Source organism: Meriones unguiculatus, chromosome 3 (assembly GCF_030254825.1).
Source record: "Meriones unguiculatus strain TT.TT164.6M chromosome 3, Bangor_MerUng_6.1, whole genome shotgun sequence".
Lineage (NCBI taxonomy): Eukaryota > Metazoa > Chordata > Mammalia > Rodentia > Muridae > Meriones > Meriones unguiculatus.
The window spans coordinates 21,149,481-21,176,433 of record NC_083351.1 but is presented as its reverse complement, the minus strand read 5'-3'; the positions used below and the strand labels follow the sequence as shown (position 1 = coordinate 21,176,433).

The 26,953-nt window shown below is 52.5% G+C and overlaps 1 protein-coding gene across 3 annotated transcripts; it reads right to left on the bottom strand.

The window, feature by feature from the left end:
* Positions 1-4,274: 4,274 nt before the first annotated feature.
* Serinc2 (serine incorporator 2) lies at positions 4,275-26,096 on the bottom strand. 3 transcript variants are annotated; one of them, XM_060379464.1, is made up of 10 exons: positions 26,080-26,096; positions 14,456-14,617; positions 13,691-13,881; positions 13,415-13,494; positions 12,946-13,083; positions 10,809-10,978; positions 9,293-9,383; positions 8,822-8,957; positions 6,080-6,289; positions 4,275-4,817 (listed from the first exon to the last, which is right to left on the bottom strand). In XM_060379464.1, the coding sequence occupies exons 2-10, from the start codon at positions 14,489-14,491 to the stop codon at positions 4,682-4,684; spliced, it is 1,188 nt and encodes a 395-aa protein (XP_060235447.1). In that variant the 5' UTR covers positions 14,492-14,617; positions 26,080-26,096; the 3' UTR covers positions 4,275-4,681. The 3 variants fall into 3 exon arrangements, with proteins under 3 accessions (XP_060235447.1, XP_060235448.1, XP_021492237.1); XM_060379465.1 differs by lacking the exon at positions 26,080-26,096 and adding an exon at positions 23,637-23,652; XM_021636562.2 differs by lacking the exon at positions 26,080-26,096 and adding an exon at positions 23,431-23,559.
* Positions 26,097-26,953: the final 857 nt, after the last annotated feature.

The following is a 26,953-nucleotide window of genomic DNA, read 5'->3' as shown; positions in this document are numbered from 1 at the left end:
GGTTCAGGTCTGCGGGTGCAGCCAGTGGGCGGTTCTGGGTCCTCAACAGCCGCGTCTTCAGCTATCAAGTGGCTGTACCAAGTCCTCCTGCTACCTCAGCAGTTGTACTATTGCCGACACTGAGAAGCCAGGGCCTTGGGCTCGGGAACCTGGTGCCAGTCCTACGCAGGGATCTTCGGGAGCCCAACACCAGGGTTCAGAAGCTAGGCAAGAGGTGCCAGGACTGCTGCCAAAGCCACCAGGACGTCTATATCCGTCAAGCAGCTGCCTTGACCCTCTACAGCTGCCAAACAGACAGTAACTGCTTCTGGGGTGTCGCTGCTGCTGTAAAGATGGTGTCTGCAGCTTCCCCAGTCATGACCTGGCCTTGTACTCGGTCCCTCCACCAGAAACACTCTTCCTCTGGCCAAGGGGGATGCAGTTGCTGGGTTATCTAGAACAGCAATTCACCATCACCTTCTCGCACTCCTGCCCATCCTCCTCCCTCCTCCTCTCACTCTTCTGCAAGAGCAACAAGTGCTCCTAGCCGCCGAGCCATCTCTCCGGCCTCAAAGCAAAGCTTCTGAAACTGTGGACAGTGACTTCACTCATGTAGAATCCCACCAAAACTTAATTCAAAATCAAATGCATGAGGAATTTGAGGTGTTTCTGGCCCAGTTCACCCGTGTCGCATTGTGAGACCGTGCTGCAGCCTGGGGTCTGAGCAGGGCCTGCCATCAGGCCACACACCTCCAGTGCTGCCTGAAAAACCTCAGCTCAGGTTATAAACTGTCGTATGTCATGAACTGTAGCGTCGTCACTGTACGTACAGAATCCCCTGCTCTTAGAGAAGCAGCCCCAGCTACCGGCTCCTTCTTACACTTACACCATCTTACACCATGTATTTATGCAAAGCGGTGTTCTCAACACTGACAATTATAAAATCCAAACGTGGATCAACTCTGAAAAATATTGAAAATGCTCTGTGGCCTGTAGTACAAAAAAAAAAAAAAAAAATTTAAACAAGATTTAATTCTTTATACAAAAATAAACGCATCTATTACATTGGTATACAAATCTGTCTTCATGTTCACAACTGGAAAAAGTATATGCATACAGAGAACTTTTTAAAAGTAATGGTTAGTAGATGTTTGATTTGTGTACGTGTGTGTGTGTGTGTGTGTGTGTGCGCGCGCATGTGTAGTCAAGTAAAATTTCTTGGATGAAAGGATGGTGAGAGGAAAAACTATAGAGAGTCTTAACCTAAACTTATACATCAAACTTTGTAAGTGCAAAAAGTCTGCTACAAACTCTTCCAACCAGCCCTGGCTAGGACTGAGCCCTCAGGAGCCAAGGCAATTAGCTACCGTCTTTTGTACAGTTGTCTCAAGGCGTCTGTGGAGTGTTCCAGAAGGCTGGTGCTGGCATCAGGGCAGCCAGGCTGGCTGTTTGCTCAAGGCAGCTGAGACAACAGGAGAATTCAATAGCAGCTAATTGGGGAGTCAAGTTGCCCATTCCCAGCATCTTCGCCGATTTAGACGGGAATGAGTATCAGAAGAGATGCTCTCAGCAAAACTTACCATGAACAGTAACCATGATTTTTTTTTTAACTTAAGATTCTTAATTTTAGCTGGGTGTGGTGACACATGCCTTTAATCCCAGCACTTGAGAGGCAGAGGCAGGAGGATCTTTGTGAGTCTGAGGCCAGCCTGGTCGCCAGAGCAAGTTCCAGGACAGCCAGGACTGAGAGAAACACTGTCTCAAGTTTTTTTAAAATGTATTTATTTTATTTTATTTATTTATTTACTTATACCAGTGCTCTGTTTTCATGCACACCAGAAGAGGAAATCAGATCCCATTACAGATGGTTGTGAGCCACCATGTGGTTGCTGGGAATTGAACTCAGGACCTCTAAGGAAGCACAGCCAGTGCTCTTAACTGCTGAGCCATCTCTCCAGCCCCCGAAACTGTATTTTTAAAGATGTATTTGTTTTTATTTTTAAGAGCACAGTTATTTTGCCTGCATCTGTGTCTGTGCACAGCCTGCATGCAGTACCTGAGGGAGCCGAAAGAGGGTGTTAGATCCTCCCGGTCTGGAACTACAGGTCATTGTTAGCTGCTCTATGAACACTGGGAATTGAACCTGGGACTCCTGGGAGAGCAGCCAGTGCTGTTAACTGCTGAGCCATCTCTCCAGTCCTCTATTTATTTTGAGGTAGAGTCCCACTCTGTAGCCCTGGCTGGCCTGGAACTTGCTTGTGGAGACTAGGCTGGCCCTGAACTCATAGACATCCATCTGCCTCTGTCTCCCTAGTGCTGGGATTAAAGGCGTGTGCCACCACTCCACGCCTTACTCCTTTACCTACTTGCTATTTGCATGTGTGTGCCTGTTTATCCGTATGTGCACCACATACATGCAGCACCCGGGAGGGCCAGAAGAGGTGCTGCATTCCCTGGAACTAGAGTTGTAGGCAATTATGTCACCCCATGTGGGTGCTGGGAATCAAACTCGGGTCCTCTGCAAGAGCAGCTAGCGCTCTTAAACACGGATCTGCCTCCCAGGCCCCTTCTTAAGCTTCAGGAGACAAAATGCAAAAGCACTCAGCAAAATTACTGCAGCTGCCTGTGGGTCTGGGGAGAGGCTGGGGAGCAGGAGGTGTTATGGGGCTCGATTCTTCTGCTCTGTGGTGAACCAGCCTCTGGCCTGGGAACAGCTAGAAAGAGCCTTGAGGTTGGACGGGGCATCTGCAGCAAATGTGAGCATCTTTGTGTGTGCTGCTGCCTCCTGGTGGCCAGAGTGCCCAGGGCTGCGGTCTGATATAGGAGACGTCCATGCCTTTCCCTTCACCTGCCTCATGCACCCTCACGCACTTGTAATCACTGGGCAGCAGAAGGGGAGGGGACAGCTAAGCCAGATCCCTGCCCTGGTGGGTGGGGACAACCCTACCTTCCCCAGCTCAGAGGAACGGGTGGTTCTGCCCCGCCCCCATACCTCCAGCTCGGCCCAGCACGGCCCAGCATGGCCCCTTGCATACAACACACTAAGTGAACAATCTGAGGCTATCACAAACCTACAACCACTTCTTTTGTTGTTGTTGTCTTGTTTTGTTTTTGTTTGAGGCAGGGTTTCTCTGTGTAATGGCCCTGGCTGTTCTGGAACTCACTTTGTAGACCAGGCTGGTCTCCAACTCACAGAGCTCCGATTTCTGCCTGCCTCTGCCTCCTGAGTGCTGGGATTAAAGGCATGGCCACCACACCTGGCTAATCAAGCTCTACAAACGCACAGATCACGAGGAACACCACGGGCATATTTTTTCCTCCCAAAGGAGAAACAAGGGAAGGATAACATTTGTGCTGCAGGGTGCTCAGACCACCTCGTGGAGAGGGTTCTCCAGCAGAGAGGCGTAGGGATCCACCCCATCATCCAGACCCATCCCTACGGAGAGAGCCTTCCTCCGCCCCCCTGCTCCGGCCACCGACTGCCTCACCTCCCCCAGGGAAATCTGTCCAAAATACAATGTGACTCCACGGCAATTCAGCTATAGACTTCTGGGAGCATCAGTCCCGAGATCACACCTTTAGGCATTCTCCTGCCTCAGCACCCCATGGCTTCCCTCTGTGGGATAACCTGGTCTCTCCACAGCCCACGGGGCTCTGTGCCATCCCTATCTTCTCACTCTCCTCTGACTCCCCCATGCCCTCCACACTCCAGCCAGTTTGTACTTGCTCTTGAGCCCCACATCCTTGGGCTTCTGTGCCTCCACCACTTGTCACTCCTCTTGGCCCAACTCTTCCTGCTCAGTTTCCAGGGTGCCTATTTCATCTCTGCACTCCCGAAACCCCGAGGGTACCTGGGAGGTGGCTGTGTCCCAGCCAAGACTGCAAACAGCCCCCAACCGGACTGCCAGAGACCTACCTACAGGCCACACCCACAAGTGGGCGGGCCGAACGGTCTGCAGTGGAGTAACAGGAGCCTGTCTGCGACCCTCACACCAGGAGCTTTTTCTGAGCATCTCTGGCTGAGTCCAGGCCACAGGCCACTCCCTGAGCCATCGCAGAAGCCACTGGCTGACCAGGCGGCACCACTCTCCTCTTATCACGGAAGAGCTGGGTGCCCCAGCCTCCTCCGGGTCGCATAGCCAGGTAGGCTTGGTGGCTCCAGGGCACAAGCCCTTTCCCAGGTGTTCCAAGGCCTGAGACTGCATGGGCCTTCTCTGGACTCCCATGGCATCAAGCTCAGGGAGGCATGGGGCTTGGCATCGAGGGTGAGGAACACAGGACATGGAAGGCACACACATGTACAAGCATGTTTATTGAGTGAAGTCTTAGAGACTCAGTAAGGCACGTGTCTAGGAAGGGGGTGGGCTCTGGAGGCCTGGAACACAGGCCTTGCTGTCGGCGCCCCAGGGGGGTGAGCACCCCCTGACAGCTGAGAAGCTCTGGGCCACTCACTCTTTTTATGCCCTCTTCTGGGGACCCTGAGAACAGGTGTTACTTCTGTCCCAAGGGTGGGTGTGAATGGCCACGGGCAGGGAAAGTGGGGCTTGGGTCAGAGCATAATATCCCACAGACCTTGGAGGCCCTGAGAAGGGAGGGTCCTGACCGGGGCAGGTCCTCGAAGAGGGTGGGTAGGTGTGGCCCACAGGGTGGGCTGACCCTTGTTGAGCCCCAAGGCACCAGGTAGGCAGGCTGCAGGGCATCCTCAGCTGAAGTCCCTGTTGGGCAGGAGCAGGGGGGCCACCAGAGTCCACAGGTAGAGAAGAAGCCCCGCCCAGCTGGCGCAGATCTTCACCCACACGGAGGTCCACGTGCTGAGCATCTTCCGGGTCTCACCAGGGCTGGAACACACCATCAGGCTCATGAGCCCGGCCCCCAGTCCTGTGACCTCAGTCTTATTCCCTGACATCTAAATTCGACCGTGGCCCTGTAACTCCAATCCCTGTGTCTCACACTGGAGACACCTGGCCTATGACCCTGGACCACAGAACCAAACTTAAGCTCAATTCCAATCCAGGCTATAGTTCTAGGCCTTGATTTGACTTGACTCCTGATCCCTCACCTTGTCACCCTGGCATACTGATGCACACCTAGTATCCCAGCACTTGAGAGGCAGAGGCAACAAGCTCAGGAGTTCAAGATCATCCTTGACTACAGAAGTTCGAGACCAGCCTGGGCTACATGAGAATCTGTATCAAAAGCAAAACAAAAAAGTCCTAGGTGCTGGTGGCCCAGGCATGTAATCCCTGCCTCTCAGGAAGTGAGGCAGGGGGATCTCAAGTTCAAGGCCCACCTGAGCTATACACAGAAACCCCATCTTTAGCACTCTGTCACCTAGTTCTCTGGCTCCTCCTCCCTGAGGATTGATGAACTCCAGACCTTAATCCTGCTTGAATTGACTTTGGTTCTTTTTTTTGGGGGGGAGGGGGACTTGAGATAGAGTGTCTCTGTGTAACCTTAGTTATCCTGGACTCACTCTGTAGACCAGGCTAGCTTCAAATTCACAGAGATCAGCCTGCCTCTGCCTCCCTGAGTGCTGGGATTACAGGTGTGTGCCACCTTGGCTGGCTTGACTTTGGCTCTTAATCCACTAGCTCAGCCTTGACCTCTGACCTTATTTACCCCGACTTCAGCTTCTTGTCCCTCTACTGGTTTGATTGCCTCTGAACCTTAATTTTAATCAACTGACCTTACCCCGGTGCATACTGATGGACTATTGCTCCCCAATAGTCCTGACAAGATGCAGCTCTCAATGGTCCCAACTCTAGACCTGTTGACTCCAACTTTTCATTCTGTGACTTCCATATTCAAATCCTGCCCCTCCAAGCATCCCACACTGGACTCCCCCGCAATCCAGCCCTGATCTGCAAACATGGTCACCCCGCTCATTCAAGCCTGCCTCCTATCTGTCCCTTTCCATCTCTTAGCAAAAGTGGACCAATAAAGGCACAGCAAGGTAGGCTTGGGGAAATCTAAGACAGACCCTGCCAGCTAGGTTTCCAAGCCTCGAGCAGAGACCGGAATACCCACAAAAGGCCGGAGGAAATGCCAGCCACCTCGGGCTGGCTGGCTCCTCCTGCCCACCAGGCTGCTGCGGCATTACCTGTACCAGTTGGTGAGCGTCATCATGACATGCAGGGAGGCCAGCACCAGGCAGAAGTGAAAGAAGGAATAGCTGTAGGTGACGCCATCTTGTTCATTGTCATAGGCTCGGCCCCCACTGACGGCCACCTGCTGCTGCTGGACAGCCTCTACTGCACACTCCTCCGTCTGCATCAGGCTGTTCACCTGCCGGTGGTCAGAGGATCGAAGACTGTGGGAGAGGAAGGCAGGCTGTTAGGGCCGCAGAGATGGGCAGACACAGCAGGGTGTGGCCCAGGGAGCCATGAAGCTGATCATAACACTAGAATCAGGTGGTCCAGGCTCCTTGGAGGCCCAGGAAACTGTTCAGCCTCTCAACTCTACTCCATCTCCTTACGTCCCTGGGTAAAATACACCCTTTGTGAACCCTGGATTCCTTCAAAGTGTCACGCATGCCCAGTACAGGGTATAAAATAAATGATCCTTTAGTACTATTTCCAGAACAGGTGCTGAGACCAAGTACTGAAAAACACCAACCAGACCAGGAGCCTCATTCCTCAAGGTTTTGCTGGTTAAGTTTTTGTCAATTTGACACAAACCAGGGTCTTCTAGGAAGAGGGAATCTCAACCGAGGAATTGCCTCCATCGGAACAGTGTGTAGGCTAGTCTTTAGAACATCGTCTTGATAAAGTGTTGATATAGGAGGACCCAGAAGGACCCAGATCACTGTGGGTGGCCTAGACAGCAGCCGAGCAAGCCATGGGGAGTAAGCCAGAGAGCGGTGGTCCTCCACGGCTCCTGCTTCATTTCCTGCTTCCAGGTTCCTGCCTTGACTTCTGTTCTGACATTTTTCTGTGGTGAAGCATTTGGCATGTGGAAGTAAAAACTGAAATAAATCCTCTCCTCCCAAGTTGCTTTTGATCATGGTGTTTCTCACAGCAACAGAGAGAAAATTAATACAGGCTGGTTTGGGGGCGTATGTGTGATCGTGGATATGTGGGTGTCCTTGCCTGTAGTAACAGTGTGTGTGTGTGTGGGTGTGTGTGTGGGTGTGTGTACACCTGTGCCAGCCAGAAGATGATGTTAGGTTTCTTCTTCAACTGCTCATCCACTTTATTTGTTGAGACAGGGTCTCTTATTGAACCTGGAACTTGACATTTCAGATACCCTGACTAACCAGCAAGCTCCTGAGATACCCCTGTCTCCACCTTGCAGGGCTGGGTTTACAGTAGCGTGCTGTAGCTACACGCTGGGGACCTAAACTCAGGTCCTCATGTTTGCACAGCCTGTACTTTCTCCACTGAGCCTTCATCCCGGCACTCTGGTTGTTCTGTGGACAGCCTCACGTCCTCCAGGCTGGCCTGGAACTCAGCCACACTGTGTAGCCCAGGTTGTTCTAAAACTCACAGCAATCCTCCTGCCTCTGCCTCCCAAAGGTTGGGATTACTGGCATGAGCACCACACCTGGAAGCTTTAAGCTTCCTTAGTCTTCAGGATTTCGCCTTAGCAATCGCCTTTTTCATAGTTATGAAATGAAGGCAGAGGGAGGGTCAGAAAAGAAGCCATGAGTTGGCAAGGTGGCTGGGTGAGGCAAAGGTACTAGCTGTACAAGCCAGGAGATCTGAGTTTCATCCTCAGGACCCATGTGAAGGTGGAAGGGGAGAACTGACTTCAGCCACTCGTCTTCTGACGCTCACATATATGCCATGGTACACGCACTCCTGCACGCATCATGCTCACATAGGCAAGAACAATTTTCTTAAACGCCTGTGCTTTACTATCTGCATGCTGGCCTTGCTTGAGCCTCTGGTTAGCTAACAAATGAATCAGTGCATTAGATATTTTGGAGTTTTACTTGGGATCTTCTACAGCTTGTGCCTTAATACTTTGGTTCTTTGCTATCTCTATTGACCTACAGCGTTGCTTTAATAAATGTTACATATATATAAAAAAAGTTTTCACGAAAATAATTAACAGGACCAGGGAGGGACATGGCTCAGCAGATCAAGTCACCTGCTGCCAAGCCTGATGACCTGAGTTCAATCCCCATGGACAGAACCAACTAAAAGGGTCATTTTTATAATTAAGGACTGATGTGGGAGGGCCTGGCCTACTGTGGGTAATGCCACCCCTGGGCAGATGAGCCTGAATTGTATAAGAGAGCAAACTGACAGGGACTGTCTCTGACATGAACTCAGTGGCGGGCTCTTTGACATCCCCCCGCCCCCGAGGAAGGAGCAGCCTTGCTAGGCCACAGAGGAGGTCATTGCAGCCGGTCCTGATGAGACCTGATAAACTAGGGTCAGATGGAAGGGGAGGAGGACCTCCCCTATCAGTGGACTGGGGGAGGGGCAGGGAAGAGATGAGGGACGGAGGGTGGGATTGGGAGGAAATGAGGGAGGGGGCTACAGCTGGGATACAAAGTAAATAACCTGTAATTAATATAAAAAAATAAAAATTAAAAAAAAAGAAAAAATATTTACATACACACATGCAAAAAAAAAGAAAGAAAGAGAGAGAGAGAGAGAGAGAGAGAGAAAGAAAGAAAGAAAGAAAGAAAGAAAGAAAGAAAGAAAGAAAGGAAAGAAAGAAAGAAAGAAAGAAAGCAAACTGAATAAGCCAAGCCACCGAAAGCAAACCAGTAACCAGTGTTCCTCCATGATGGAGCATAATTCCTCACCACATTGCTTTTGGTCACCGCGTTATCTCAGCAGTAGGAAGCTCCCCAGTCCTCCCTCACTTCCCCAGCCCAGGCCCATGGTACCTAATGAAGAAGGTGCACAGGATGAAGATGACGAGACCCACGATGCTTGGGGCATCCCACCACACCGTGCTGTAGTCCTCCAGGTCCACCTGGCCTGTTCCGTTTCTAGTGGGCAGGTGAGGGTTGCATTTTTGGTCTGGGGAAGGAATGCAGGCACCTTTAACCTCTAGCTGACGGGATCGAGGAGTCAAAGAACTCTGGAGATAGGCAGAGAACTGACCCAAGAGAACAGACAAACACACTAACACACACACACACACACACAAACACACACACAACACTCTAAGGCCCAACCAGCAGCAGACAGCACATGGCAGATACAACGAAAGAAAACTCCAGGAGCAGTTAAGACCTTCGTTCCCACTCCTCCACACCCCCTCTACCCACCAAGACGGAGCCTCTGGGTGTCCTAGACCCCTGTGATGTCCCTGATATGTTCACTGCTGGACCAGCAACCTGTCTCACACTCACCAGGGACATTGGATAGGGCAGACCAGGTGACAAACATGGTGTACAGGGTGATGACGGAGGCCTGCAGCAGACCTGAGTTGGGCTGGGCGTTCTGGCAATAAACAGTCCATAGGTAAGAGCTCAGGTCACCCACCCCACAGCTCCTTCCTACCCAGAACCAGCGCCCTATTTCTTTTCCTTGACACCCCAAATGGCCAGCGCCTTTTCTTCTGCAAGTGCTCAGGTGGGCTTCTCTAGTTTGCTCAGCTTCACCTCCCCCTCCCCCATCATACCCCAGACACCCAGACCCTGCAACCTGCTCTGCAAGCCTCTCCCAAACTGAAGCGGCTTTGAAACCTGACAAATTTCTGGCCCCTCTGCCACAAGGAGTGGGGAGGTGAGCTGGAGCAGGGGAAATGAGACCCTGAGCCTCTGCTGTGGCGGTTCCTGCCCTACCAGCCTTTGCTCCACAAAGCTCTGCAACCAGACTTGCTTTGTTTGGCCTTGACTCCTGTTGCTGGATTTTTTTCCCCCACCAGGTCTCAGCACATGTGCAAGCTCTGGAGCCAGCCCGCCTTGGTTCAAATCCCAGCTCTACTATTGACTAGTCTTGGCTAACTGTCCTCTTTGTCTTCTTTTTGTAGAAGGGTGTGTGTGTGTGCACACACATGTATATGGAGGCCAGAGGACAGCCTCAGCTGTTGTCTCTCAGAAGCTGGCTCCTTTGTTCTTAAGAGACAAAAGCTCTCAGTAGAACCTGCTGCTTGCTGATTTGGCTGCTCTGGCTGGCCTTACCTCCCCAGCTCTTGGATTGTAAGCAGAGCTGACCTTTTTGGCATGGGTACTGGGGACCAAACTCAAGCTTGTACAGACAGCACTTTACCAGCTGAGACATTTCCCATTCCTTTAAGCCTGTTTGCTTCTCCATAAAGTGGGGATGACAAGGAGTGAGGGATGTGAATGACAGGTACCACTAATGGCCAGCTATTCCTCTCCTTCTTCCGCATAGCCATATCCCCAACATGTATAGCAGAGCTTGGTGACAAGCAGGGGCCCACCAAATGAGCCCCGCATGCATCACCCTCCATTGGCTTCAACCTTCGCAGTGGGAAGTGAAGGCTCTGAGTGGAGGAGAGGACCCCAACCTTTGTCTTCGTGACTGGAGTGTTTGGGAGTCACGAACACTTATGCTGCCTGTGAACACTGAGATCCAAACTGGGAAGTCCCTGTGTGTCTAGACTAAGGTCAGAGATACTCTCTGAAGAACAAAGGACCGTTCTGCCAGCCCCATTCATTGTCTCAGAGGGTCTGGGAGGGGATGTCAGGAAACTGTAACCCACTCTCCGATACCTCCTTTTGAACCCTGAAGATCATTCCTCTTGACTGGCAAATGAGGAGACCAGGAGCTTAGGAGGCCTGTAAACACAGCCCAAGTTTCTGTGACCCGTCGTCAGCCCCTGCCCAAGGACTCAACTTCCTACATGAAGTCCTACCTGCATGGGACTTGGCCCGGGATTGGGCCACTGGGCAGGCTCACCTGGACCTTGGGCAGGACGGCGACAATGGAGACACACACACAGAAGGTGAGGTTGAGGCTGATAAAGACCTTGCCCTCGTGGCAGGCGCCAGACTCCGTGTAATAGATGAACATCAGCGCCACAGCAGCGATGGATGCCAGGTAGAAGAGGAAGGTGAAGAAGAAAAGGCCTGGGCAGAGGGGTGACAAGCGAAGGTTCAGAACCGGGAGGCAGAGGCAGGAACCCACCTCTGACTACCCCAGGGGGCTGCAGCCACTCTCCAGCCACAGGCCTCAGTTTCTTGATGTAGGGAGTGGCTCCCCACAGCACTTTTGTGAGTTCCTGTCCCAACCCAATCCATAGTGACTCACATTCTCTGAGTACAAGAGAGACATCACAGGGCTGTAGGTGTCTTTGTACAAAACACCATTGTACCTCTGTCATTCAAGATAATTTGCTCATTGCTCTCACAAAGGACTAGGATTCAGTGCCCAGCACCCACACAGTGGCTCACAACCATCCGTAACTCCAGTTCCAGGTGATGCGACCTCTTCTGGCCTCCACCAGGCACACACACAGTGCACAGACATACGTGCAGGCAGACACACATAGGATATATGGACTGTATAGGATATGAGAGACCCAGCTTTTACACTCCATTGTATGTTCACTCACCACCTGAAGTTCAAGTTTGGGTCAGGCAACTTCAGCAGCCTTGTAGCTTGAATGTGCTAAAGTTTTTGTAATGAATAATCCAGCAATAAACCCAGACTCCAATTCAAACTGAAAATATTGCATTTTCTAAAACTGTCCCACTGATCCTCCTTTTACAGTTGTTATTTTGAGACAGGGTCTCTCTGTATAGCCTGGAACTTGCTATGTAGACCAGGCTGGCCTCAAACTCACAGAGCTCCACTGGCCTCTGTCCACTGAGTGCTGAGATTAAAGTACGAACCGTCACACCAGAATCCTTTGTGTGTTTTTAAAGAAGGGATATGTCTCATGTAGCTCAGCCTGGACTCCAACTCCCTATTTAGTAGAAGTTTGCCTTGAACTCTTGACCCTCCTTTCTCCACCTCCAAAATGCTGGGAATACAAGTGTGAGTACCATACCTAACTTCCTTACTTTTTTTTTTTTAAACTACTATCCTGTGTGAGTTTGTTATATGTACGGGAGCATGTGTACTATGGCACACACGTGAAAGTCAGAGGACAACTCTGTGGAGTCAATGGTCTCCTCCCACATTTACATAAATTATGGGAACCAAATTCAGGTCACTAGGTTTGTGTGACAAATGTCGTTGCCTGTTGCCTCTGTCAGGGTTAGCTTTAACTGTCAACTTGGCACAACCTATAGTCACTTGAGAAAGGAGTCCCAAATGAAGAGCTTCGCCAATCAGACTGGCCTGTGAGAGATTGCCTTGCTTATTAATTGATGTAGGAGGGCCCAGCCCACTGTGGGCGGCACCATTCCCTAAGCAGGCAGTCCTCAGCTGTATAAGATGGCTAATTAAGCATGAGCCCATGAGCAAGCCAGCTAGCAGCATTCTTCTATGGTGGCCTTCCTTCCTTCCTTCCTTCCTTCCTTCCTTCCTTCCTCTCTTTCTTTCTTTCTTTCTTTTTTTTTTTTTTTCTTTCTTTCTTTCTAATGAGACAAATTTTTCCTGTGTAGCTCTGGCTGTCCTGGGACTTGCTCTGTAGACCGGGCTGGCCTTGGACTCAAAGATCCTCCTGCATCTGTCTCCTGAGTGCTGGGATTAAAGGCGTGTGCCACCACTGCCTGGCTTACCTTGTGCTTCTTATGTGGGTTCTAGAAACACACTCAGGTTCTCCTATTTCGGAAGGGCAATGAGTGCTAGCTCAGCCTACCTTGCAGGCTTACAATAAGGGTAAGAAAGTCAGCAGGGCAATCTTCTGCTAGGATGTCAATGGCCAGACACCATTAAAGTATGGCTGAGCCACCGTCAAAAGGGCCTGGCACATTGCCTGCCGTGTGCAGTCGATCCTACAGAAGCAAGTGACCTCAACCCTCAGGACCCCTTAGGTAGCTTCCCATGATCAGTCTCTTCCTCCCCCCACCCCATCCCCAAACTTCCTCAACTTCAGACCCTGCATCCGGCACCCAGCCCCTCAATGTGGAGGCCACATGGCACTGACCTGCATACCAGGCTGGGGAGTCACATTCCTCGGCCTTGCACAGCCACCGCTGGTTCCAGGAGTGGGCAAAGTCAATGAACAGGATCAGCTGGATGAGGATGAAGAGGAAGGAGCCCACGACGCCAAAGTAGAACCAGACTGTGGGGAAAGGGCAGTGAGGCAGGGGGTTGGGGCCACCGGAGCAGCTGTGGGGACGGCAGATCCCCAGGGTTCATAGCGTGTCTTCATTCAGTGTTCTCGCTCAAACACAGACACTCATTCACCAGTCACTCATGCTGTACTCCGCATGGGGGACATGGTTTAGCCAAGGAGGGCCCACCTGCCGTTACCCTCAGGCTTCAAAACCCAGCACCAGGATGCTATCTGGTGAAGGAATATGGAGGACCTCCTGCCACCTGGAGTCAGTGTGATGCCATGGCAAAGAGTCACCCACACTCTCCCACCCTCCCTTGTCCCTGGAGCCACCTACTCTTGGGAAAGGAGCCATCAGGGATGTAGAAGGCACCCACGGTGATACCCACAAGCATCAGGAACTTAAAAAACCAAAACCTGTAGGAGAAATGAAGGGGGAAGCTGAGTGGACGCAGGGCCATTCAGAGGCAGAGCAGAGGCAGCCCAGAACCTCCACCCCAAGAAACAGGTCCTGAGAGAGGGGAAGGGTCTTCCTGGTGATCTGACAGACATCGGAAAAAGCAGAGGGAAGAAAAGCCCTCCAGGGGAGTGGGCCAGGGTGGTCGCCCCTCACCCATTCTGGATGGCTGCTCGGGGGTCCCGGCTACTGCGGACACAGATCATGAGCAGCATGAAGAAGAAGAAAAAGGCTGCTGTGGCGAAGCACATACGGTAGACGGCGCGGAAACCCAGCAGGGAGCCGCAGTCCAGGGGGCCCTGCAGGACCACGGGTTGCTGGGCTGTGTCCTCACACACCCAGGGCAGCTGTGGAGACAAAAGGGCGACTTGAGGGCCCCACCCACCTGTAGCCTCCCATCCTGTCTGAGCCCGCCTCCATCTCCACAGCCTGTTTCCCACCCGCTGTGGGGCTGACCTCCCAGACCCCTAGCCCACCACAGCTCCCGTCTAGCTGACCATTATGTCCCTGCGGCCACAACCCGCCACCCCCCACCGCCCACCCCCACCCTCCATCTCAGGTTCCCAGAACGGTCTTCACCTTCAGTAGAACCCCTAAGAGGCCTGCCGGACCCCCCCCCCCCCCGGGAGAGTCGGCCTTTCTACGCACTCCGCAGGGATCCACACCTATACACAAGCCTAAAAGCCCCCAGGGGGGCCGCGCCAAGGTAAAGCGAGAATTCCCAGCCTGGGCCCTCTAGGAGAGACTCACTCCCGGGACCTGCCTATAGAGGGCAGTCGTGATGAGTGGGATTCTCCACGGGGAGCCTCCCAGCCCCGCCCCCCGCACAACCAGCGGCCCACCGAACTTCAGTCCCCTTAACTTGACTGTGGAGGGCGGGGTGTTCCCGGTGCCCTCCCAGCCCCCTTCCCCGACACTAACCTTGTAAAGCTGGCTCTCCACTCCGGGGCTCAGCATGATAATGGACACCAGCACCCCCAAGAAGAGAAAGCCGGTGAAGAGGAGGCGGCTCACGGTGGAGTTTCGGGTTGAGGGGCAACAGCCGCAGAGGATGCAGGGTGCAGAGCCGCAGAGGCAGGAGGCCTAGGGGAGGCAGGGACGGCGGCCTCATCAGTCCCCTTCCCCACATGGGCACACAGCGCCCACCACCTCAGTCTTCAAGTCCGCGCTGAGCTGGGGAGATGACCCCCATTTCACTTTCTAGCCCCCCGAGACTGAAACTGAATCCATACGTGACCACAAATCCTGCAGGCAGCAGAGGAGTGGACTGGGGTCACGCCATTTATCGCTTAGGTAGAGGGAGCAATCAAACCGCCACAAGGCCAGCTGCCACTGATGAGTGACCTGTGTGGCCCTGTCATCCAACCTCTGAGCCAGGTTCACCTTCCATAAAACAGGGATCTCGACAGTAGCCACTCTTCACAGTAGTTGTGAGAATGAAGCAGGGGGTTAAAGTTGTTTCTTAATGTTTATTTTTTAGAATATCGATGTTTTGTTTGCATGTACATCTGCAGATCAGGTGTGGTGGCTCCTGCCTGTAATCCCTGAGGCAGGAAGCTCAAAAGCTCAAGGCCAGCCTTGAACTTGAACAGCCTTGAACAGCTCCTTGGGACCCCCTGTCCCTTCTCCAGTTTGTTTTTTTTCTTTATAGGACTCTAATATTCTTTGCTTCCTATTCGTCTGCCTGCATCTTCCCTGTAGCAAGGATGGATTTGTGTCTGTTTTGTTCACGGGGTCAGACCCAGAAATGGCACTGGAAGCCTATTAGAGAACATTGAACATGAACATGAACATGAAGTGTCGGGCATAGAACCAGGTACATGTTAAGCCCTAAGAAACCAGGGCATTCAAAACATCTGGAATGGAGACTCCCCAGCGTCTGTTTTGCCTGGGCCCGAACCCATTCTGGACAGTAGATGGTGATCTAACATCCCTGCTCAGCAGCCTCAGAGGCTGCAGCCTTCCCGAAACCACTGAGTGACCAGTGTGTCTGCATCCTAGCTGAGTCAGTGAAGAAGAGACTCACCCATCTGGGAAGCCAGTCCCCAAGCACGAGCCCTGAGGAAACAGCCTCCTTGGCCAGCCACAAGCAGCCACACCCTCACCCAGGTATTTAAGAACCCAAGAGGAACAGCCTTTCGTGCATCTTAGACCTTAAGCCAGAAGTTGCCAGCACTGAATAAGCTATCCGGCTCCTGAGAGATGCCCACTTCTATGATGAGCAAACCAGGCTGGTTTCGACTGGATTAGGGCAGGTCCTAGAAGGCCTCCTTGAGAAAGTGACATGGCTGAGGGCTGAAGAAGGATGAGGAGGAAAGGATCTGTAAGGTAGCCTAGGAGACTCGGGTTTGTGCCTCCAGGGCCAGGCTCTGCCCACAGGCACGCCTCTCCTCTTCCCAGTCCACTGGCTCCTGGACAGGAGCTGTTTAATTTCTAACCACCCCAGCCAAGCAAACAATCCCCGCAAGGCTAGCGTAAACCTCCTCCCACCTCAGGCACCTGGCTCCATTAGGCCTCACCTCTGGCCCTTGACACTTTCAGTTTGTGACACTTGTAACAGGCGTGCTATCAGGTTCCAGTGAGATGCTGTCTCAGTTCATGCTGTTTCATAGAGGTCAAAACCCAGATGTTTCTCCACTGGCCCCTGATACTTGAAACCTCAGGATGACACACTGCTCCCCAGCACACAAGCCCACCCCATTCCGTCTGCCTCCCACCCTGGCCCTGCCTGGACCAGTTCCCTCTAGTGTTACTTCCTGGACAGGTGGGAGAGCCACATGAGCTCACAGGAACACCGGAAGCGCACGGTGGGGTTGTACATGGCAGCAAATAACAGAGGAGGCTGTCATGTACATCACGGTCTTCCACAACAGGGCTGCTCTATCCTAGGGGCCTGTGTGTGAGTGAGTGTGTGTGTGTGTGTGTGTGTGTGTGTGTTGTATCACATTAGATCACCATCTGCTGATATCACAAATATAAAAACAATAAAGGTTTTAGCCACATGTGGGGTGCTTACCTGTCACCTCAGCTGTTCAAGAAGCAGGGCTAACCTGGGCAACTTAGTGAAATCCTATTTCAAAGCAATATATATATATTCAGACGTGTGTGTGTATGTCTGAAGATGCAGTCCAGTAGTGAAGCTTGGCACAAGGCCTGGGCTAAATCTCCAGCGCTGCAAAAACAACTCAGGTTCTTGTTGAGACAGTGTCCAGTCAACCAGGCCTCAAACTGGTTACACAGCTAAGGGTGGCCTTGAACTCCTGATCCTCCATCTTCCTGCCTCCACCATTATCCTTTTCTTCTTTAGATATGATCTCGCTATAGAGCTTTGGCAGGCTTGGATCTTCATAGGTAGACCAGGCTAGACTCTGCTCCTGGAGGTCAGCCTGTCTCTGCCTCCTGAGTGCTGGGATAAAACACACCACTAGGCCCTGCAGCTACAGGGCCTCTGGGCATCTGACCAGCCCTGGGGAAATCCCTTCAGTGAACCCTATAAAGCATTTGGCAGCCTCTCTCTGTTGCCTGTACACTGATGGCAGTGGAGAGTTGACCCCTCCCCCCAACAAGCCACACAGCTTTGGAATCAGGTAGGTACAGGTCCACATCCCTAAATCATTCATCTTCCCTCCCTCGGTGTCCCTAGAAGCACTCATAGGGCATTGGGTAGGCAGGGGAAGTAGTTCAGGGAGGGGCCACAGTCTGAGTTGTGTTTAAATGAAAAAGGCTTTCACTCCTATCTGTATATCCAAAAGAACTGAAAGCCACACTCAAACCAATACAAACACACACACACACACACACACACACACACATGTTGCCTGGAGGCCGAACAATCCCAGATCCTTGGAAGGTTAAACAGTTTGGTCTAGATATACACTGGAATGTTAACCTAACTCTTAAAAAGGAAAAAAATGGGGTGTGGTGGTGCACACCTGTAACCCCAGCAACTGGAGGCCAGAGACAGTTCAGGCCCAGCCTAGGCCACACACTGAGATGTGTCACAAAAAATAAATAAGTTCCAACACATGCTACAGCCTGTAGGACATGAGTCTGAATGACATAATCCAAGCACAAAGGACATGAATGATATAAGGAACCTAGAGTAGCTGAATTCATTGAGAGGAAGTTTCGGTGAGCTGGGGTGGTGACCAGGAACTGCAAAGCCACCATGCACAGGGGTTTCGGTCTACAGAGGTGAAGAGGTGCTGCAGATGGTGCTGGCGACAGCTGCATATCATGAAGTCAGTGTCCTTGAACTGTAATAAAACTGGCTAAGATGCAGCTGAGGAAAGCCGAGGCAGGAGAATCTCTTGAGCCCTGGTGCCCAAGGTCAGTAAGGGTCACATATGGAGCCCTGACTCAAAAGAAATAGTGACCACAGCGACAGAGCTTAAGTGGGAGTGAGGGCTATGAGGAGGCTCGGTTGGACCTAACCCACACAGAGCTTTGGGTCCTGGACAAGGTGGTACACACCTGTACTCAGGATGCAGAGGCAGGAGCATCAGTGTTCGAGGTCATCCTCAGCCACATAGTGAGTCTGAGGCTAACCTGGGATACACGAGACCTGGAAGGAGTGAGAAGAAGAGAAAAAGAAGAGAGAGGAAAGAAGGATGGGGAGGGAGAGGAGAAAAGAGAAGAGGAAAGGAAAGGAATGCTGAGCAAGCCATTTCACCTCCCTGAACCTGTTGCCCCAGCTGGGAAGTGAGATTGTAGCTCAGAGGCATAGACACTTTTACTTGCCTAATGCATGTGTGAATTCAATACCCAGCAACGCAAACAGACAAAGCTGGAGGTAGTACTCCCAGAACTTGGGAGGTAGAAGCAGGAGGATTACAAGTTCAAGGTCATCATCAGCTACATAATGAATTCAAGACCAACCTGAGCTACTCGAGACCCGTCTCAAAGAGCAAAACGTAATACCAAGGAGGAGAAGAAGGGTGAGGAAGAGGAGAGAGGGGAAGGGGAGGACAGCAGCCACAAACACCACTGAATTTTCAGGACTTCCAGGGTGGCTGGAATGGTTCTGGGAGGTAGCCACTGTCCTCAAAGCTTACACCAGGGAGTCTAGATTTCCCCCACAAAGGCAACTAGACTCACCGCCAAAGAAGAGTGACAGCAGATTTATACTTAGCGTCAGAACTGTGGTCCCAGAATGGGGAGGCAGATGGTGGAGTGGGGGTGTGGAGAGAGAGGTCCTGGCTGCTCTGAGTCACCCAGAAGAGACAACTGACATCAGGAGACAAGACGGCACCTGTAGTTATCACTGCATGTCTGAACTGACAATATTCACTCTGGCAATGTCACTTGCTCGGGCTGCATCATTTAACTAGGACTGTTGGAGAAGATGAATGACAAGGTCCTTGAAGACTATCACAAAGATCAAAGATGGCAGGCATCACACTATAGAATACGATATGATAAGATATACATTTCATCACCATTTAAAAGCCCAAAACCCTGCAGCCCCCACAAACCATGCTTCTACTGGCTGAGCCACTCCAACCCCCAAGCACAGAGGGAGAGTCAGCTGGAGGCTCCCACACCACTCCTGATGGGTTCCTGAGCGGGCTTGGTGCCAACTCTTTCAGCTCCGACCGAAGGAAAGCTCTCTTCCCCTCCCTGGATTCAGCAATCCTTATCTATGAAATGGGCTCTTGGGCAGGACACTGGCTTGGCCAAGCTCAGGTTCTGCATCTGGACAGCCCTGGGTTTCATGGTGTCCCTGGTGTTCCCACTTCCCCATCGGCAGTCTTCAGAAATTCGCCGCTGTGTCGTGATTATGGCTTGGCTGCTGCACGCCAGCTTGGTGCAAAATGTGCCCAAGCAACCCTCTCCATCCATCCTGTTTAACTCCTACAAAGATGCGGGTTGGATCCCGTTGTTCCTCTGATTGACATGGAGAGGGTTATATGCTGCCCACAGAAGGCAGATGAGAAGGTGCCAAGCCAGGATTTGAGCCCATGCCTTACACAGCCCCTCAAATGCATAGCCCTCCCAAAAAATCTGCTGGCCATCCAGGCTTTGGGACTCTCGCAGTGACTCCCACCCTCTGTGAACCCAGCCTGTCTCCTTATCTATGGCAGGACTCATCTGCCCAGTGCAAGTGCCAGACAGAAGTGGGCAGCTAGGTCACAGCCAGGGAGAACATAAAAATCTCCCATCAACCCAGGCACCTAGAAACACTTGGGGCCTTCCCATCAGTTCTCCTCACAAGGACCAGAGAAATGGCTCAGGGGCTAAGAATGCTTGCTATGCAATCACAAGGATCAGAGTTCAGATCCCAGAACCCACATAATGAGTCATGGGTCCCATGAACGCCTGTGACCAAGCTTCTGGGGAGAAGGGAGACAGGAGAATAGAGGGGGCTTGATGGCTTCCAACGTAGCCAAGACAACATGAGTGCTAGGTTCAGGGAGAGGCCCCACCCCAAAGAAGTAGGTGAGAGTGACAGAGGACATCTGAGGCTCTTCTGGCCTCTGCAAGTGCACACATATGCCTGCACATTCATTCACACACACAAATAGATAAATCTTTTAAAATCTCACTCCTATGGGGCAACTTTTCATGGAAGCAGGGTATTGCTAGCATCAAGGAGTGTCCCATTGCACCACCTAATGTTGTTCTGCTGTGAAGAAATTATTGGATCTATCTGATCCAGCTTCTTCTTCATCAGCAAAATGGAAATCGATTTTCTGAGACAATTCCCAGGCCTAGAACTCAAGCTAAGGGTAACCTTTGAACTTCTGATCCTTCTTTTTACTTTTTTTTTTTTTAATTTTTAACTTTAATTCTTTGGTTTTTCAAGACAAGGTTTCTCTGTGTGGCCCTGGCTGTCCTGAAACTCACTCTGTAGATCAGGTTGGCCTCAAACTCAGGAATTCACCTGCCTCTGCCTCCCGAGTGAGTGCTGGGATTAAAGGTGTGCACCACCACACCTGGCAGGATCCTGCCTCCATCTCCCAAGTGCTGAGATTATAGGTATGTACCATCATGCACAGCTTATGCCATACTGAGGCTCGAACCCAGGGCTTCATGCATACTGGGCAAGCACTCTACCAACGAAGCCACGAGCACAGGCGGAAATGGGAATCACATCAACCACATCGCTGGGGTCTTTGCGAAGATTAAAGAAAAGGACACATGGACAGAGTGACAGGTACTGTTGATTGTCAACTGGACGGAACCATCTGAGAGGCAAACCTCTTGGAGGTATCTACATTAGTTAATAAAGGTGGGGACACCCACGAAAACGTGGATGATAACATTCCTTGGGCTGGGCTTCAGGACTGAAAGAAGAGAAGCGAGAGAACTGAGCGCAAGAATCCATCCTCTTTCCACTTCCTGCCAGCCAGGGCAATGTGACCAGCGCCTACAAGCTCCTGCCACCAAGCCTGTCCTGCTGTATTTTCGAGTTGCTTTTGTTGGTTTCTGTTGCAGCAAGGAAAGTAAATATTTATAAATTAAGAAGTATCCTTCTCTCCCTGCTGGGCCTGTCCAACAAGGTAGCTCAGTTCCATAGTGAATGGTGGCCACTGTTGGCACGGTCACCTGTAAAACAAGATGAGGATGCTACAGGGCTTCAGGGACAATCAGTGAAATAGCATCGCCGAGGGCCTTGGTACAGCGCCTGGAGCACTGCATATCAGAGGAAGCAAAGCCAAGGGCAGGTCCTTTACAGACGTTAGGCACTGACTACCTTCCAATTCTCCCCTAGACCAGCTCTGTCTCCAGGCAACCAGAATGTGGTGAGGGTGTGGGTAAGGAAAGAAGCCTAGACCAAGAGTCAGATTTTTTTTTTCTTTGAGCAGGGAATTATGTATCCCAGGCTTGCTCAACACTCACTATGTCGTAGAAGCCGCCTTGAACTCCTGGCTTTTCTGGCTCTACATTCTGAATACTGGGATTGCAGATGTGCACCACTATGTCTGGCTTCAGAGTTTTATAAACTACTTTAGAGGTTTTGAATTTTTATGTATATGGGTGTTTTGCTTGCATGTATGTCTGTGTACGTGTGTACGTGTGTGTGTGTGTGTGTAGTGCCCAAAGGGACCAGAGAGGGCGTCTTATACCTTGGAACTGGAGTTACAGATGGTTGCGAGCTTCCACGTGGGTGCTGGGAGAACAATATGAGTCCTCTGGACCAACAGTCAGTGCTCTGAACTGCTAAGCCATCTCTCCAACTCTCTGGCTTCGGGTTTTAAGCCTGACTGTAAGTCTCTTCATGCTTTAAACTGTGCAACCTGCAGCAAGAGAGCTAACCCCTGTACACCGAGGGTCTGAGCAAGGCTATCTTGCCTCAGCCCTGTAGACTGCAGATTGGGTGACTCAGAGAAGGTCTTGCCTCTGAACTCCAGATGGAATTCTCCACCTACAGTTCCTCCAGGATAACAACAGCTCCCACAACGCCCACTCACTGTTCACAGGAGCTGGGTGGCAGTTTCCACCTCTCATCTGTCCATCTCCCCAGCTGTACACCAGGGGCGGTCACCGCGGTGGCCTCCAGCTCACTGATGGGAGACCAAGACATAGGGGATTGGCAGCTCTCAAAACCCCTCCGCCAGCAGGGCAAGGGGTAGCCAGGACCAGATGGGAATCTTGGGGGGCGTGGGAAGGTCTTCTTCCCTAATCAGGAAGGGGTAGGGGCATCAGCGAGCAATATCCTTACTCCTGACTACCGGCTCAGGCTAGGGCACAAGAGAAACACACACACACTTCAGTGGAAATAGAGGCCCAAGACGGGACATGTGCTGTGTCCGGGGAACCCACTCCACCGCCTCGCCAAGCTGAGCTCACTCTCAGAAAATGGCTACAAAGAAAACCTCTAGATGCCCAGCTCTCGCCTGGGCACCCGCTCCTAACACACACACAAATCAGGGACAAAGGAAGCAAGTCCCGAGCCTTCCTCCAGCAGCCAGCCGCGGGAGCCCCTCTCCGCCCCTCTTTGTGTGGGGCCAGAAGGGGAGGGAGCTGTCTGAATGAACCTCAGATTTAATGAGGGAAGGAAGGAGAGGAAAGGGGGCTGGGAAAGGGAAAGTAGGGGCCTCCCAGCCGGGTATGGCTGAATCCCCTCCCCTATCCTGGTTGCTGCCCCAAAACAGAGCTGGCCACCCGTCTGGTCCCCAACCTAGGCGACCAGGTGGACACACACAACCTCCCTCGATTCCTGGGTCTTCTCAAATCCAAAGTTTGGTCCAGGTGGCAAGTGACAACCGACACCAACCTCGCACAAGGGCAGGGTGGGAGAGGGGAGCTCCTTCCCACCCAACCCCCAACCCCTTCCCAGCTCGGGCTGGAGGAAAAGGGTCCAGCGCTTTCAGGGGGAGTGCCCTAGAGTGAGCGGGCCAGACCGCGCGCAGGGAGAGGATGCTGCTGAAGCCGGTTACGACGCTCAGACAGACGGACAGGGCCTGCACCCTAGGGACGCGGACAGGACAAACACAAAAGAGCAGACTGAGCCAGGCGACAGGGGCAGACAGAATGACGGACACTTTGCCGGAGGAACAGAAGCGCAGGCAGAGAGGGACCGGGACCCTGCCATTTACACAAAGAGTCCCGCGCCGGGAGAGAGACGCGCCACGCACCCAGGGGTCGCTCTGAGCTGGGGCACGCGCGGCGGCCGCGGGGCTCCCTGCTCCCGCCGAGGGCCTTAATGTCCCGGTTCCCCGAGCGGCGGTGCCGAGGACGCCCGGCCGTGCCCCACCCTCCCTCGCGGTCACCGGAGCCGCGACACCAGCTGTCCGGTGCACCGCGGCCAAAGCCGAGCGGCTGCAAGAAGGGCGCCGGTAAGGGCCCCAGAAAGACAACTTTGGAGGAAGCAAAATGAATAAAAGTACTTGGAAGAAGAAGGTAAATAAAAAGTGCGCGGGACCGCGGGAGGGAATGGGGTGGGCACTCACGCAGCTGAGCAGGGAGCAGGCCCCTAGACAGGCCCCCATGACGGTGCGGGGCTCCGGGCGCGGGGCGCCGGCCTCGGATCCCGGATCCGGTGGGACTTCAGACGCTTGGCTGGCCCCACCCCAAGGCCAGCCCCGCCCCGGCCCCGCCCCACCTGCCGAAGCCGCTCGACACTTTCCGGCGACGCTCGGGCCCTCCTAGGACTCACCTGGGACAGGTGCTGGGGCCAGACTTTACATAAAGAGGTTGAGGTGGGGAAAAGTCCAGGGACAACGCGGGCACAGGCCCGCCCAACTCTGACCTAGGCTTGTATCCTGAACCAACGCGAGGATTTGGAAATACACCTGGCTTTGAACTTCACCGGGGCCATTGTGTGCCCAAACCCAGAATACTGTCACTGTTAGAGGAAGGATCTAAGAGGTAATCTTCCCTGAACCCTTTGGTGGACTTTGGGCAAAACCTATGGGTGCTAAACGATCAGTTACTGGGTAAAAAGGAGGGTGGTGATGTAGCGGAGGCAGCAGGGTGCTTACGGAGCATTCACGGAGACCTGGGTTTGATCCACAGAAAACTGGGCATGGTGCCTCATGCCTGTAATCCAGCACTCAGGAGACAGAGGCAGGGATCACAAGTTCGAAAGCATCCTTGGCTGCGGAGCCAGGTGGAGGTCAGCCTGAGCTATGTGAGATCCTGTGGAAGGAGAGAAGGGATGGAGGGAGGAAGGAAAGGGGAGAGGGACAGATAGAAGGACAGGAAAGGCTACTTTACTTCTCTGACCCTCAGTTTCCCCTATTGAAGTATAAAGGTGCTTACCTCACGGGGCTGTTAGAACACACAGCAAGTGCTCCGAGAATAGAAGCCTTCATCATCCCATTCCTATTAAGGCCCTAGCCCCATACTTGTTCAGGCCACCTCCTCTCTGTCCCCTGTTCTTCATACTACTGGCCCTGTGTTGGACCACCCAGACACACACACACACACACACAAGATAGATAGACACACAGAGAGACATAGACACACACACACACACACGTGCGCACACACATGCGGCACAGCACTCCTCACGCCCTATCCATGTGGGACCATGACTTCCTAGCTAAGGAGGTCACTTCCAGAGGGCATCCTGGCAGGTCATCCCGAGGACCAGGTGTGAGAACCAGCAGCAGAGTTCTGTAATTATGGTAGCTCAGGCCAGCCTTCTCCCCCATCAACCCTCGGCCAGATAATGTTAGGGAAGGAAGTCCATAGGCTTTAGCTGGCCCCAGGGTCCAAAGATCCTGCTCAACTGCTTCCCTGGGTGATTCATCCAGCACCTGGCCGAGCTGGTAACTGTGCCAAGGCTGTTCCGCAAATACCCTGCACTTTCCCTCCTCCACACATCAGCCCACGTGGTGCCTTCCTCCTGAAAGTCCTTCTCCTTGTCCACCTGCGGTGCCTTCAAAGCTCTGCTCCCATCCCACACCCTCTGGATGAAAAGAACGGCGGCCACCAGCCCGTGACCTGGCCGGCCTGGGAATGAACCTCTGCCCACTCCGCTTGTGTGTCTACAACAACAGACCTCACATATGACTCACCCTATCAGAGCTCAAGCAAGAGCCACCACGCATCCTTCTAGGCACCCTTTGAGTTCATGTCGGTCCTGAGAAAGAGGATTCGTTCCCTGCCCCAATTCACAGAAGAGGAAACTGAGGTTCATATTATTGGTAAACTTAGCATTGTCCAGATGCTGGCTGCGGTCACAGAAATCGCTGTCGTTTCTGCTCAAATCCACACAGCTCAGAGGGGGAGTAGAGCTAGGAGCCCATCAAGCATGGCCTTGACCTCTGTCCTTAGCCGTTTATACCTCTCTTGGAAAGTGAAAGAAATTGAAAACAATGTGCTCCCCCCCTTCATCTCTTCTGAGCAATGGACAAAGAGGATACAAGGCAAGGCAAGGTGCTTACCGAATGGCTGTGTGAGCTTTTGCCAGAAGCTGCTTCTTCATTGTACTGTGACAGCATCCCGACCCAGCAGCCCCAAAGTCACCTCCCACACATGCCCATCCTCTAAGCCTGAAGTGTCACCCACCCTCTGAATGTGCCCATCCCAGCACCTGCTCCCTTGGACACCCCTGCCCCGTCTCCTGGATCCTCCAACAGCACCTTCTTTCCATGACCCAGCACAGAGACACAGTGGGGTGGCACCTGGGGCCCTCATGCTGCCCCAGCCTCCCGGAACCTGTGCCATCCTGAGGACACTTCCGCCCCCTCTCCTGAAGTTGCGCTAGTTACTCTGAGTAACCCCACAAGGCAGACAGGAGCATCTGAGAGCATGGTCTAAGCAGTGGCACGGGATCCCACTGTGTGTGGCTAGCCTAGAATTTGCTTTGTAGACCAGGCTGGCCTCAAATTCACAGAGATCTTCCTGCCTTTGTCTCCCAACCACTGGAATTAAAGGCAGTTCTCCAGGCCCAGCTGAGCAGCTGCATTCTGAGGGGAGAGGGCGTTAGCACAGCTGAGCACAGAAAGAGCCCCTCAGTTTTAGGCTGGAAAATTTCCCAACAGGATACTGTGCTGTCTGGCCTTAACCCTGCCTAAGACCGAGGCCAGCTAGGCTCTGGCTTCCCCCTCATCATGCTCTGGGGAGGGATCAGCCCTGTGCAGACTACTCACTGTATGGTCCTGTCCGGGTGCCTCCTCCTCCTCTTTCAGCCTCACGCTTCTCATCTGTAAAGTGGAAACAATCGTTTTGCTCTGGTTGTCTCAGGAGCTGTTGAGGGCATGATATGGAAAAGTGGATAGAGCCCAGAGGTAGTGGTGCATGCCTATAATCCCAGCACTGTGGAGGCAGAGGCAGGCAGATCTCTGAGCTTGAGGCCAGCCTGAACTAGAGTGAGATCCAGGACAGCCAAGGCTACACAGAGAGACCTTGTCTGGAAAAACAAAAGCAACAACTACAAGAAAAGGGGGTAGAAAGGCTTGGTTGCTTGGCACCTCAGCCTATCAGCTTTCCTCCTGGTCTCAAACCTCCTGTGTGAGACTAGAATAACTCTGACTCTCACACCTCCAAAGATAAGCTCACAGTCAGCAGCTGTGTGGCCATGACAAGTCAGTTTCTCCAGTCCTCACAGGACTGCTAGGATGCGGGACCGAGCTCTTCCAGTTAATGCCATGGAAACCGTATTCATTGAGAAAAGTTTCCAGAGTCATTTGGTCCAACCCCTTGTACCTCCTGCCCAGCTGAAACATGCTCAACTCCCTAGTTCCCACTGGAAGCAATCTTGGCTGCCATAAGCCATTTGCCCCTGGGTTCTCTGACCTACTCTCCCTGGGCTTTAGTTTTCAAACCTGAAATATAGACACTAATCCCTCCCCAAGCCTTCAAAGCCCCCTAACTTCCCACAGCTCACTGGTACCCAGTCCTCTCACCAGCCTCCCGTCCATGAGGACTCAGACGCACTCCTGCCTTGAGCCTCCTGTCCCCTGGGCCTCAGATCTCTGCACTGGCCTCTATTTCCTGCTTATGACCGATTTACAGAGTAGGGAT

Bases quoted from the DNA above. Each gene is read 5' to 3' on its own strand.
- Serinc2 (XM_021636562.2), bottom strand. From the start codon at position 23,469: ATGGGGGCCTGTCTAGGGGCCTGCTCCCTGCTCAGCTGC. The intron at 13,084-13,414 runs GTAGGTGGCTCC...CTTTCCCCACAG, and splicing joins TGATGGCTCCTTTCCCAAGA to TCTGGTTCTACTTTGGCGTC. The intron at 4,818-6,079 runs GTAATGCCGCAG...GGTGTGTTCCAG, and splicing joins ACGCTCACCAACTGGTACAG to CCCTGGTGAGACCCGGAAGA.